The sequence below is a fragment of the Ammospiza nelsoni genome, chromosome 17 (assembly GCF_027579445.1).
Source record: "Ammospiza nelsoni isolate bAmmNel1 chromosome 17, bAmmNel1.pri, whole genome shotgun sequence".
Classification (NCBI taxonomy): Eukaryota; Metazoa; Chordata; class Aves; order Passeriformes; family Passerellidae; genus Ammospiza; species Ammospiza nelsoni.
The window spans coordinates 3,806,947-3,821,182 of record NC_080649.1 but is presented as its reverse complement, the minus strand read 5'-3'; the positions used below and the strand labels follow the sequence as shown (position 1 = coordinate 3,821,182).

At 39.7% G+C, this 14,236-nt stretch overlaps 1 protein-coding gene across 1 annotated transcript in view; it reads left to right on the top strand.

The window, feature by feature from the left end:
* SDK1 (sidekick cell adhesion molecule 1) overlaps positions 1-14,236 on the top strand; it is a 382,049-nt gene that overhangs the window by 178,990 nt on the left and 188,823 nt on the right. Inside the window, exon 5 of the mRNA XM_059484654.1 lies at positions 2,261-2,394. Coding sequence (XP_059340637.1) covers positions 2,261-2,394 — 134 coding nt within the window. The remainder of the gene's footprint in view (positions 1-2,260; positions 2,395-14,236) is intronic.

Here is a 14,236-nt window from a genome sequence, read left to right as displayed (position 1 = left end):
AGCTTAATGGATTAAGTGTCAAAACTTTCAGTCTATTTAATGCAGATAATAACTGTGTCCATCTCAGCAGTATTTCAGGATCACCTTTAAAACTTTGGGTGCAGTTTTACCTGGAATCAAAGCTGCCTGAAATCTATTTCAGTATTTTCAAAGAATCTTTCTAATGCTGCTTTCTTTAGAATTAAAGTAGAAATGAGTGCGAGTGTATAATTGTCTTGTAATATTCAATTATTAGCACTGCACTGGAATTTTATCTTTATTTGCTGTATCAAATATCCTATTAATTGTATTTTATATCCTCACTCTGTAAATCTATCAGTTTCTTTGATTAATTTTCTAAATCAATTAAACTAATGCAGTGTCATTGAATTAAAAAAAAAGTACTGCAATTTTTTTTTTTTGGTAGTTTTTACCGTAAAAGTTGCCAAGGAAGATGTTACAAAGAGGATCTTTAGGTGATGTGTGATGACTGATTTCAGAGCTGAACATTTAGCTTCATTTTTCAGCAGTTTTTTGTAGTTACTGTCTGGAGCAGAATTTTGAGCAGCAGCTGGGGGGGCTCAGCCTGGAGAAAAGGAGGCTCAGGGGGGACCTTCTTGCTCTGTAATTCCTTGACAGGACAAGAAGTAAATGGTCTAAATCTGCACCAGGGGAGACTTAGGTTGGAAATAAGGGAGAATTTCTTTACTAAAAGCATTCTCAAGCCCTGGCACAGCTGCCCAGGGCAGTGGGGGAATCCCCATCCCTGGCAGGATTTAAAAGCTGTGTGGATGTGGCACTTGGGGACATGGTTCAGTGGTGGCCTTGGCAGAGCTGGACTCCATGATCCTAAAGATTTCTTCCAGCCTAAATAGTTCTCTGATTCCATGATAGTTTTACAGAAGTTCAGGTTTCTTTGTATCCACATCAGGAAACTGAAGTGTTGTGAATTAAGTGCCTGGCTTTGAACACAGCCATGCTCTCTCTGTAATTTGTAATGCTTTCCCTATGTATAAAAACCAGTTTGCTGCACTAGCAGATTTCCAGTGTTACTTGAGTTTTTTCAGAGCAAAATAGCTGTTTATTACTAAGGGTAACCACACCATGGCAAAACAGGAGGATGGAATGCAGGGGTGTTTATTATTGACTGACTAGTGCACAAATGCTTTGACTCAGTGCTGATTCTTTTTGAGCCTACTGATGTGTGAATTTGTTTCTTCCAGTATAACAATTTTATAAGTTGTTTCACCTCATGCTCAGTGCTATATCTAATAGCTCAGCTGAACTCAGCATGGCTTCTCATCAAGTATTAGAAGTGGAGGGAGTTTCTTCCTCCCAGCCTTACACTCTGATTTCCAAGCCTGTGCCTGTCCCAGGCTGCAGTAGATGAGCTCCTGGCTCCACAGGCTTTCCCTGGAACTTTACATTTTCTTTGTCTTTCTGCTTTTTGAGCTTCCTGTGTCCTGTTCCTCAAACCCTTGAATATTTACATGTTTCCTCTAGGTTAATCCTTTATAGCCAAGAAATGGCCATCTAATCCATGTGAAAAGTGAAGTAGCCAAGTGTGTAAAGCTTCCCTGTGAGGGAGTCCATAGAAGCCTTTGTTATGCAGCAGCTCTAGGAACAGACTTGTATTAGCCAATGGCATTTATTGACTCCTTCAGGAGAGTGCTGTCCTACCTGCTGTGGATGAAAGGAAAGCCCTCCCTGTCCACACAGATCCTCTCTGTGACAGCCCATGGTCTGGTCTGTGGTGAGGGGATAACAAGTGATGCCATAAATGCAGAAAGTTTACCTTTGGAGGTTCTGCTGTCTTTGATTTTTACTTTCTTATTGCAGTGAACTGTGTGTTATTGCTTGAGTGTCACTCTTTAATAGGCTGCCTTTTACTTGTTGAGAAGGTTTTCAATAAATCGGGCTTTGCAGCATTCTGATGATTGCCAGGATTGTTGTGACCCCAGAAAGATGCAGCATGGCAGTCACCAGTGTCATTTGTTGATTCTTGCATAACTTCTTACTGCCATTTAAACTGCCCCTGTTTCACACATTGAAGCTTTTTCTGTGTGTCACCATAAGCATCTTACATGATCTAAATAGAGAAAAGGCCTAGAGGCATCTGAGCTCTTTATTTCCTGTAAGTGTGTTTAAAGTGGAACTGGTTTTGATTCTGCAACATCTTGATTTATATGACCAGTGAATATCATATTAAGCTGTCATGTCTGAGGTGTTATGTGGATAACATTCCTCTGGTTTCAGTGTGATCTTTCTCTTCCCCAAACAGAGCCATCACTCTGGAGAACCAGCTGGTGATCCTGGGGGTGTCACTGATGGATGCAGGCAGTTACTATGTCCAGGCAGTCAACGAGAAGAATGGGGAGAACAAGACCAGTCCCTTCATTCACCTCAGTGTGACACGTGAGTACTCAAAGCATGGGGCGTGTGTGGCACACTGGGGATGAGGCAGAACTCACAAAGGTAATGAATAAAAACCGCCTTGCTAATAAAGGGTTGGACCTTTAAAGGAGGTTAGTGTTTCCTGCTTGGTTTGGAGCACTCTGAACTCCTTGCGCAAGAGAGGGACCTAAGAGAGGAGATGCCCTCCACAAATCACCCTCAGAGCCCTTTGTGTGGAAGTTTGCTTTGTGCAAGGCAGGTACATGATGATATCCCTCACTGTTTATTGTGAAGTTGTGGTTATAATTTCTTTTTAATGCAGGTGTTTATAATGTGTTGTTTTCCATTGTGCCTAAGTAAACAAGTCATCCCTCTGAGTGCGAATTTATTTATGAATCTATTCCCAGTTTATGGCATTATTTTTACCTGGAGTTATCACAGAGTCCCAGGGAACATGCATTTCATTGTTATTACTTATTATTTTACATTACATGGGTTGTATTAACACCACCATTCCAGAGATATTCCATGATTGGGTTCTGCAGCAGAGCACTGGGGTCAGGGAGATGGCTGCACACTGAGTGTGCCAAGGTGCACATTCAGCAGAAATGTGTACATGCAAGCTCTTGTAAAACATACAGTTAACCTGTTTGCATGAAAAATTAATATTCTAAACATGTGAAATGGATTGAATCCTTGGATGAGGCACTTGATAAAGGGATTATTTATGTAGCAGTGAGAAGAGGGAGAGTTAGTGCTGTGGGAATGGGGAGGTTCCTTGTTTTCCTTGTAGAGACAGGGAAGAGGTGATGGAGTAAATCACTGATGACAGTGACAGCCCTTATCATTTGGGCTTCTAGAAGATGCAGGACTCCTCTCTAGATCAATGACATTATGAGATGGCCCAGATCTCATGATCTTGGGTACCATGAGATTTTGGATAATCTTTGTTGGCTCATTTCCTTACAATAGCGAATCTTGGGAGTCTGGGTTTCTGGGCAGGAAATATGGGAAACTGCTTTTGGAACAGTGCTTGTGTCTGTCAGAAGTTCATCTGAAATGTAATCCTGTGAAACATTCAATTTCTAAGAAAATGTCATTTTTCTGCTCAAATTTGTGATTGGATTTCAAGGAAAGCCGTTCTTGGATGATGATGGGGAGCCCTGGTTGTGGGCTGGGGTCACTGTGGGCAGCAGCTGCATGGCTTGACAGGCACAGGAGACACAAACCTCTGTCTTCTTCCAGACAAGTATCTCAACTAAATGAACTGCTCAGGGGTTTCATGTGTATCTTTCTGAAGTGGAAATAATATTCCAAATCCACTTGTGAATTCTGGCTGTTCTGTGGCATGTAGATTGTAAACATTATTATTTCTGACAGTATGAAGAGGTTTGCTAACACTTTAGTAATTTCATTTTTAAAGCAAATTTGTGTTGTTTGTATTATGTGACCAATAGCATACTTCCCACTTTAATTTCATGTCTTAATTAATGCTAGAAATAGTCTGTAATCATGCATGCATAACAAGTGCTATGCAAAGCAGAAGGTAATATGGGCATATGGAAAAGAAAACACTCCAAAATGCTCACAGGCTTGATACCATGAATGCAAAGTCTGCCTGGAATGTGGCAAATAGGAAAGATAAAATGGATAAAAGAAAATGAAGGATGAGACAAGATGGAAAGGCAGAAATGAATTTGCTTTTAGAATTAATGTCAGCCATTGAGGTTTTCAAATTGACACCTTGATATCCTGGGTTATTAAGGCTGTGTGTGTGGTGGAGGAAGGCACTGGCTGTAAGGCATTGGAGTCCGTAAAGAAAATTGGATTAATGTGGTTGTTCTGAACTTTGATCTGGGGAGGAAACTTATGTGCTACATTACATAGAAATGAATAAACATTTTTGGTCTGGTAACAGAAAATAATCAGGCAAAAATACAGTCCTGGAGCATTATGCAGAAAATGGTTGCAGAAAAATGACATATTTTGGAAGAGTAATAAAGAATTCAAGCAAGAGGTTGGAAACAGATTGTTAAAGGTAACCCAGATGAGGAAGATACTGCACTGACTTGTCACTATTTGAATCTTATGGGATGTTAGGAGTGATGACACTTGTAACTTTTCATTAGGACATGTATAAAATTTAAAAACAGTTTAATCAAAATCCAATAAACCCCAAGTAAAGCAGAATAGCCAATCTCTGTGCAAGTAGATTATGTATTAATTATTGAGTACAACCTTGCTGCATGACTCAGCATACACACTGCCACCATTATTGAGGGCAGGAGGAAAAAACCCTATAGATAATTCCCGGGGCAGCCATTCTCTGAGAGCAGTGTTAGATATGCACAGCTCATTATTCCTTGAAGGAGACCAGTGTCAGATTTGCTTCAGCCTGTAAGAAAAGCATATTTGCAGAATCATTCTAACAGCTGAGAAAGCTGTAAGCTGTCCTGTTCTGCTCCAAAGTACAAGAATGACAGCAGGAGAAAGGTCTGGCTCTGAGCTGAGCAGAAGATGAGTTACAGGGCCTCATATTGCAGATTAAAGTCTCTCTTGAATTGTGGCTCAAGGTAAATGGAGCTTGAGCATCACTTGGAAAATACACTGAACTGCCCTTCAATTAATAACTGTATTTGATACATGTGGTATAAAAAGATTAGAGGATGTTGAGCATGTTTCAAAAACCAGTTTAAAAGCCCCAATCACATTGAATTCTCCAGTGGGGCTCTGAGTATTAATAGTAAAGACATGTTGTTTCTTGTCAGTCTAAACTGCAGCTCACTGAGTCCAACACTGAAGTCTCACACCGACCCATCGCCCCTGATTGCAAACACAGGGGAAGTTGGGAAGCAGCTCCCACAGAAAGCCTGCAGGCTTCTCAGGGCTGCTGTGGCTGTGCTTGGATTTGCTGTTCTCCATGTTCTGAGGTTGGCCACACGTGGGAAATGAAGGCAGCAGAGTGCCAGGGCTTAGGGGAATGCTCAGGTTTTTTTGGGATATTTGGGAGTTTCTGGTACACACCCCATCCCCATCACCCAGTCCTTACACACCCCTGGGGCAAAGGCACTGAAGATTTATTTCCCAGTAGATCTGGTCTCTCAGTGAGAGAATCCAAATATTGAGCAGTGTTTTTCCTTCACAGCTGAGTCCCCAGCTTGGCTGAACACTCATGTTCCACATGCCTGCCCTAAACCCATGTGTCTGAATGTGACACAGAGTGAGGTCCACCCAGCTCTGCTTGCAAACCATGGATGTTTCTTTCAAGTGGACTCATTTGTACTGATTTCAGGGGAATTAGATCATCTCTGAGGTGACAGGCTCTGGGGAAATAAAAATTATGCCCAACAGGCAGCATATTGGGAATAACGTCACATCTGAAATTAGTGTGAGGTGTCGTAAATTAGACCTAAATTTAAAATGTCTAAAAAATGAGTTGAACTGTGTACTACACTAATGAAAATCTTGCCACTTTTTCTTCCCTGTCTTTTTAAACCATATGTCAGAGCTTTCATGTAAATAACACAAAATTTTGGCTTGGAAAATCGGAAAGTCTGAAAGTCAAGAGTTTGGCAGTGGAAATAGTAACAACACTGGCTTTGGGTTTTGACTCACATTACTCACTTACTCCTTGTTGAGAATTCACTATTGCTGCTTGGGAAGGTTTCAGTATTAACTCCATTGCTGGAACTTCCTAACTTGGAGTGGTGTGAAAATTAATTTGTCTCTGGGCTGATACAAACTTTTGGGATGTAAATGCTGCCCTTCAATAACAACAGTTGGAAAATCCTTAATGTTTTATTCCTGTTTCCATCTATTGAGCAATAGGGTTTGATGATGGCATTGTAAATGGATCCTTAATTCTTTAGGCTTTTTCTTTCATATGCCTCTTCTCCCACAGCCAGACATACTCTGCAGCACAGATGGTCAGGTCTGTTCCTAAGGATTGTGACTTGTCAGGGCATAAAGTGACATTCTTTGATCTTACAAGTGTTGGCAGGGCACCTAAAGATTGAAGTGTTTATTCAAGTAAGGACATCATAAAACCCTCACTTCCTTGAGGGCCATTCTCAGTGTAACAGCTAAATATCTCTGCATCTGCATGACAATACTTCTGGTTGTAGTATGGAACTTAAAAAACAAACAAAATCTAACCAAACCAAAACTCCTCAAAAGTAATGATAAAAAAACCTCACAAATCAAAAACCCTCAGAAATACCCAGACAAACAAAAGAAATTAGTACATGGTACTTTGCTGTTGGCTGAGCCACTTCTGCATGAAGGTTTTTTTGAGGGTAAAGGGGAGCAGGGCCATTTAGAGCTTCTTAATGAAACCATGAGGGATTTTAGTATGTAAGTCAAGAGTTTAAGTGGGTTTATTAGTAGGGGGGGAAAAAAGAAAGATTAATGGGGAGCTTTTTATTGCTGTGAGGAGCTGGCTGAGCTATTCCCTGCAGGGCACTCAGTCCATGTCCTTCCACTTTATGATGTGACACCATGGCCAGGTTCTGGAGCCACTTGGGAAGAAATTGGCAAAGGCCTGGTGAGATATTTCCATGATTGACTTCAGCACAACGCTTTATGTCAGCACCACTGGCCTAATTCTGGAAACTTTTAACAGAATGCTTGGCTTTTTCTGAGTCCAGCTGAAGCATTTTATGAAAAATGTGGGCCTCAGTAAATGATTTAAATGCTGGCTTGCAGGAGGTGGGTGTGTGTAAGCTGTTGTGACAGTTTAGATGGTCCTGCTTCAATTGGTTTTGCGGCGCTAATCGTCCGGAACTGCAATTCTGGGCCCTGCTCCTGCACCTCCTTGTTAAGCTGTGAAATATTGAGATGCATGTCGCTCCAATAGATTTATTAGTAAATTAGATAGTCCCCAGACCTGTTGGTAACACCAAGAGATACAGAGTGTTCTGCAGCCTGATGTCATTTTCTGATGCAGGCTTTGTGAAAACAGAAAACAAGATTGATGAAAATTTTTAAAACCTTGCCAGCTAGCATTTCTGAAGAGTCAAAGATAATAAAGCCAATTATCATTTAACAAAGATAAATTTTTCCCTTGGGCACTGGCAATGCTTAAAAAGTAGTAGGGACAGAAAAAAGTTGGGGACTGAAAATTAAACTCCTGGCTTGGTTGCATTGCAATTAATTTAAAGTATGAGGGTGTGATGTTGTCCTGCCCAACTTCCACTTGGAACCAGAAGAATTTTATTCTATTATGGCAGACGTTGGCATGAGGCTAAATAGACACTGTTTTTCTCTGCTTGGTGCCTGTTTTGTTCTTCATCTTAATGTATCAAGACATAAACTTTACAGAAGGCAGAAGTCCCATTTCAGGCTCACAGGACCTGAATTTACCTCAAAGCTGTTGTTTGTTTGGTTTTCTCCTATAAAGGAAGGCTCTTCTGATTGCACAGGACATTTAGGTCACTTTTAGTGTCTGTAAGAACGAAATATTCTTTATGTTGTCAGGAAAGAAAGAGGTGGGGGCGAAGTGCCCCATTACCTGTCGCTGTGTTTGAGAGGATGTTCTTCTTGACATCCTTCTGTCAGGTGTGGTAAGAAGATAAGTTTTCAGAAGATTCTGAGCAGACATTTTCCTCCCTGGAAAGAGAGCATTTCACTAACATGATTTTCCATATTAACCATCAGGGTTCATTTGAGTCAGCAGATGCTGAGGATCCTTCATGGGTATGTTTGAAGCACAAAAGGCATGAATTTTTCATAGCCAGTCCCAGCTTTCAGGTGTAGGCAGGAAAAAGGAAAAAAGGAATGGGCTGGCACACGCAGGGAACAGATATTTCTATTCTGATGTCAAATTCACACAAGCTCTATAGACTTGTCAGACTGGTTTTAGTTCATGCCAAGAGAATTGACTTCTTTTAGCCTCTCTGGGTCAGTGCTGTGGAGGTGAATTCAGTGGTTCTGTGATGCTGATTTTACATTTTGGTGTTATTTTGGTGGGGGGAAAAGAAGGAATATGAGATAAGATGGAATTGCAGTTCTGTGCTGTGACTGTACCCGATTTCCCAAATACTGGGGAAGTTCAACAGAGCAGAGCTCAGCCCTCTGGGAACTGGATTTAAATGGCTCTTTGAAAGGATCACATTTCTTCCTCATTTCCACACAGGTTTTGCTCTCTTTTTCCAGCAGGATTTCCAGGAAGGATATTGTGGTGGGGTTCCATGAGTAAATGTGAGCCTTTGGCTTTGAGTGACACTGAACATTTGATTGACACTAAACAAGCCTCAAATGTTAATTTGAAGGAGTCTGTGGAAGTGTTTGGGGTCTAACCTCAACCCTAAGGGCACATTCTGTGTAAAAGCCATCTTTAATAATCTGGGTCAAATACTGTCAAAGTGCTTTTTCTTCTATTGTTGCTCTGTATTCAAGGACATACGTTGAAATGGGGATCTTTTTCCTTACTTTGAGAATAGAGTGCAATTTACACACATCTCAAATGCATGGTTATGTATTTAAGTCAAACACATTTTAATAACAATAATTACTGTAAGAAAAAGGACTAAATTGAGTTAGTGTTAAAGATTTGGGTTTGATATATTGGAACAAATGTTAGTTTAAGCTTTATCCAGATCTAGCAATTTCAGTGGAGGCAGATATTCTCAGTGCTTTACCCTATTATCTGCTGCAAAAAGTGACACTGTACTGCAGTGTAGACTGATTTTATATGCATTACAAAGAAGTAACAGATGATGTTCAGGATTTATCAGCCTTCTTGGACTCCAAATTTCATTGTTAGGTTTTTGTAAAGCCTCAGCCAGATCTCTTCCATAATTCTCTACCTTTCTTCTCCTTAAAGGAAAACTTTGCTCACTTTTAACTGCAGAGATAGAGAAGAAAAGCTGTGGTTAAAATGATAGATGGCTAAACTGCAGGAATAATAAAGGTGAGCCAAGAAACCTCTGTGACAGCTCAACGGTTTTTTTCTTAGTTTTTCCAAATATGCTATCAGTTCTCTTCCTGATAAATAGCAGAAATATTGGTTGGTCTCCAGTTTCATCTTCCTCTGGACTATTTTTGATAAAACTTAGTGCCACTCATGATGCATCTGCTGCAGCCTCTGCCCCAGGCAAGCAGGGTCTCCTCTGCTGGTAGTTTTTGTCATGGAAAGATGATAAAGTGAACTTTCTGTAAGATTATTTCAGTCTTCCTATTAGAGAGCTGAAACAGCCTAAATCAGCATAAAACCTATTCAAATATCTGGCACTTAATTTTCATCATATTGCATCAACAAATGTAATGAAGCTTTAAATGCATGGTTTATGGGAAGAATAGTTATTTCCTTTCCTCCCAAGTGCAGCAGAACAACCCTGTTGTTATGGGGACTCCTCACTGGCTGGTGAAACCACAGAACTGCACCCAAGCTGAGTCTGTTCCCTCAGCAGATGCACATACATTATGCATGTTGCTCTGAAGAAACAGCAAATGCTGAGGTTTCTATAATCAAACTTATTATTTTAACATGGCTTCTTGTAACACTTGTCTGTTTATGAGGTTAGAGGGGTTACTGTGTCTGAGAGAGATCTGGAATGCACACACAAACACAGGCTCCAAATCCTGGGTTGTCTCCTAAACCCTTTATTTATATCTGACACATGCAATTAATCTCTCCCTATCTCTAATCACTTTTGCTATTACATTCATCGGAGTGATTTGTATCCTATCTCTGTCACTGCTTGGTAATTGATATGTGGAGATAAGGGATTCTTAGAGGACACAAACAAGGAAAAGGGAAAATTGGATTTACCTTGCAATCATTTTATAAAATGTGACACCCATCAATTATACATGCCATCCAGGAAAATGCCATCTTGAACAAACTGCGATGATTTGTTGGAAGATCAGCAGAAGAGAAATGCCAGGAAACTTTTCTAGACAGAAAAGTATTGCTGGTTCAACAGACAGACTTTTCAATCTCATTGGTCCACCTACAATGGTTTTAAATAATACTGTAGAATTTACAAAGAAAGTATCATTTTTGATCTGTGTTTTTCTTCAATCAATCTTGTACTAATACTTCAGAGTGAAATAACATGAAAGGGAGCTGTTAAAATAAACATTGTTTTGATCAGACATAAAAAGATGATGTTGGTTACTTGAGATTGAATCATCTTTCATGAGCAGAAATGGTAAAATTGATAGTATAATCCAATTCCAATTTAACCACATTCTATCGTGAACATATTTCTATTTAGTTTCTCTTTTTCATTTCAGTGCAGTGATAAGTGAACTAATTTTCTCACTCTCATGTAAGTACTTTGTGCTCATGATTAGTTCTAATTGTTGGCATGAGAGTAGTAGCTCCTGTCCATGCTTGTAAGTTTAAGCACTACTGTGGGATCTTGCAAAAGCTTTTTAATACCTACTGATAATATCATAAAAATGAGTATCTAGATGAATAATATAATAACAGTAATAGAAATCATAAAATGGAGCAGATTTAAGTCAAACAACATTCAGTGTTAGCAGCTTCCTGGGCCTGTCAGTCTGGCAAACAATCTTTTTCTGGAACTATTTATCTTTTTATCCTGTACACCCCAGATCCAACTGCACTGCCTAAAAACTCCCAGAGCAGCCAGAAGCTCAGTGATTTGTAGGCATTTGTAGAGGGCTTTGCATTTCAGTTCCTGTAAGCATCATAATGCTGAAGCTTTAGGAGGAACAGCTACTGGAGGCTGGTGTATCAATTTACTCCTTTTGAACATTAACTCCCGGTTTCTTGTAAGTCTCCTTCTGTTCTGCCAAACTCCTGGAGTTTTCCAAGGAGCTGACTTGAAGTATTTTGCTTTGATTCCCATCTTTACACAGTGAGGTGTATTTAAAGTATAATTTTCATTTATTTTAAGTCGGCCAACCCTTTTGAAGGTGCTTTTTACTAAGAAACTAAAACCCTGTAACTTACTGATGTGAGCTTGAGCTGAAATATGCTATTTTAAGGAAAAACAAACAACCTCATTTAAAGAAAAACATCCAAAATTTGGGCTTTGATGATCCTTGTGGATCTCTTTCAACTCAGATAATCAATGATTCTCTGATCTATGGTTGTGAGAGCTTTTTCCTGGTCTGCTGTGAGAAAAGTTGTCCTGGCTGATCTGTGAGTGAGAGTGCAGAGATGCCAAGCTCTTGTTTAGGAAAACAGTGACAAGTATTTTCTTATGAACCAGATAAATTTGTAGCACATTGGGTGTTTTGATGTGTTTTTTTTTTTTAGTTGTAGAAGGACTCTTCAATTTGGAAAAGAAATACTTTATTTAGGAACTACTTGATAGCATTCTTTAAAATGTTGAGTGAGGCAAACTTGAAATCTCTTCTAAACAAAATAGATAAGGAACTGTAAATACGTTTAAAACAGATGTTTAGTAGAGTATGTTCTGCACTGAGTTACTGAAAAGCCTAAATATATCCTAAAGATCACTGCACGTGCCAAAGGTCTGCGTGGCAGAGCTGCCCTCCCAGCGTCTTCACAAAAGCTAATTTTCATCTCCAGCTTTCACAGACATATGGTTGCTTGAGGGGTTATCATTTTTGAAGCTCTTCATATTAAAGATGTTTTTAATTTCTTCTCAATATACATCATAAAACAGGAAAATTGAATAAGAATGGAAAAGCCTTGGATGTCTGTCTCATCCTTCTGCCAGAGAGACGTGATTTGTCCAAGTAATTGTGGGAGTGCAGACAACAGCCTGGCTATGGAAAAAATGGAAAAATAGTGATTATAACTGCAACCCAAGCATTGGAGAGTCAGGACAGGCAGGATTCAAGGTCACTCATACAGCTATAAATATTCTTTTTAGATTTTAGTAAGGACTGGCTATGAATTTTAAAGTAATTTAGAATAATTGGTCCTTCCTACCCCATTTGTAATAGGAAGAGAAACTCAGACCTGGCCATATCCTGGGTTGCTTCACCTGATGTATGTAAAAGCTGCATTGATTTCCTGTCCCCTTGGCTGTACCCTGGGAGCTGTAAATTGCCCAGCCAGGATGTTTGTTATCCTTTGGTTTTGTCCTGCTCTGTTTCACACATTGTTGTGTGCAGCTGGGGAGTGGTTTAGACTGTGGGGGAATCCAAATTTTGATTTTTTTTTTTCCCTACAGACTTTGCTATAAAGTGATGGAAACACTGTTTTCTTTTCATGTGGAGACTTTTGTCTACACTTTTAAGCCCTTAAAAAGGCAGGCTTTGGGATTATGGATTATTTTTGAGGGTGGATAAATCATTCCAGCAATGGAATGTGTGAACAAAGTTACAGCTCCTCTAATACTGGAGAACATCATTGTTAAATAGCATGTCTTTAAAGGATTGCAAGCTGTCTGTGATAAAGATGGAGCACAGCAATCAGGAAAATGCACACAATGTCCTGGTCTCAAAGGCCCTATTTGTGCAAAATTGTTACTAAATTTTGTCCAGCCGTGTTTGCTGTTAAATATCTCTACAAACTGAGGATGAAGCAGCTTCTGCTGTTTGTGTGTAGGGAAAACACTGCAGTGGAAGATGTGTTGGGTAAAGAAGAAGCAGAGTAGTTGTGTCTGGTGGTTCTTTTTTATTGCCTGCTCATTTCTTCCTCACTAAGGAGGGATAAAAGAAAATTTTTCTTTTTCACTCCGTGTGGCTGCATTTTGATCTGCTCATAAACCTGACTTAGTAAAGACTTGGTGGAGGCTTAATAAGCCAGCAGTGTTGTACCTTCTGCAAATGCTGGGAAAGTAACTGCAAAGCCTGTGCTGCCTTCAGCCATCCTTGTGGATTTATCAGGTATCTGTGAGTGATACTGTCAGAGCTATTAAAGAAAGTAATTGGTAGTGAGTGATTAAATTGCAGATGGCCTTTTCAAGGTGATTATGAATATTAAATCAAGTCAGTAAAAGCTAGCTAAAAAGGCCCATGAAAGCAAGAAGTGAATATGCTGAGGATAATGGCATGAAAAGAGGCTCTTGCAGGCGTGCCATGCCCATCCAACCCCCCCAGTCCATCCAACCAACCTAAAAAACCCCAGCAAGCAAGATAATGCAAGTGGGTGCATTGTGTTAAAGGAGGTGGAACTAAATAACTCCCTTTTTAGGCTGTGAATTCCCCTGTGCAGAGAACTCTGTGCCTCTCACTCCTGTTTTAGCCAGAGCTGTACCCCAGGTCTGTGGCTGTTGTCACTGAGCAGAGATGGCTCTGCAGAGTCCCCTGTGCCAGTAGTGCTGTGTCATTAACAGGAACTTTTCCTGTTCTTTCCCAATTGGAAGTGATTGTGACAAATGTTTCTTTGCCACATTGTCTTGGAGCAAGGCCAAGAAATACTGTAAAGTGACTTAATTTCATTTGGTGATCTTCATCTCACAAAGCAAAGGTTATATGGGAGTTGGTTTTTAGCTGAAAAATCTAAGGTTCATTTTGTTCCATGATTTAAACTGGGAACATCAGATGCACACAGAGATAAAGAAAACTGAAAAATAAATATCTTCATTTTGAGCCCTGCTGACTTAATTTTAATATAAGTGCAGAATGATTTCACTAGGTCTAAATAGCTTCTGAACTTGGGGCCTGAGGGCTGTTTTTCTTGTGAATATTGTGATTATGGGCTCATCACTTTTGGACCAATTTCACACTTTCAGATAGAATTTGGTATGGTTGCTTATACTTCAACATATTATTATTGTATTGATCTCCAACATGATGCTGACCTATCTAATCTGCTCTTAAACTGTAAAACATCATGGGATTGATTCTGAAGATTTATAGAAATGTGCTTTGCAATTATTATTTATTATCTTTGGTGCAACAGGGATCATTTGTTTAATCATTTGAGGAAAGCTTTCTCCTTCAGACAATATTTCTGCTTACCTTAATT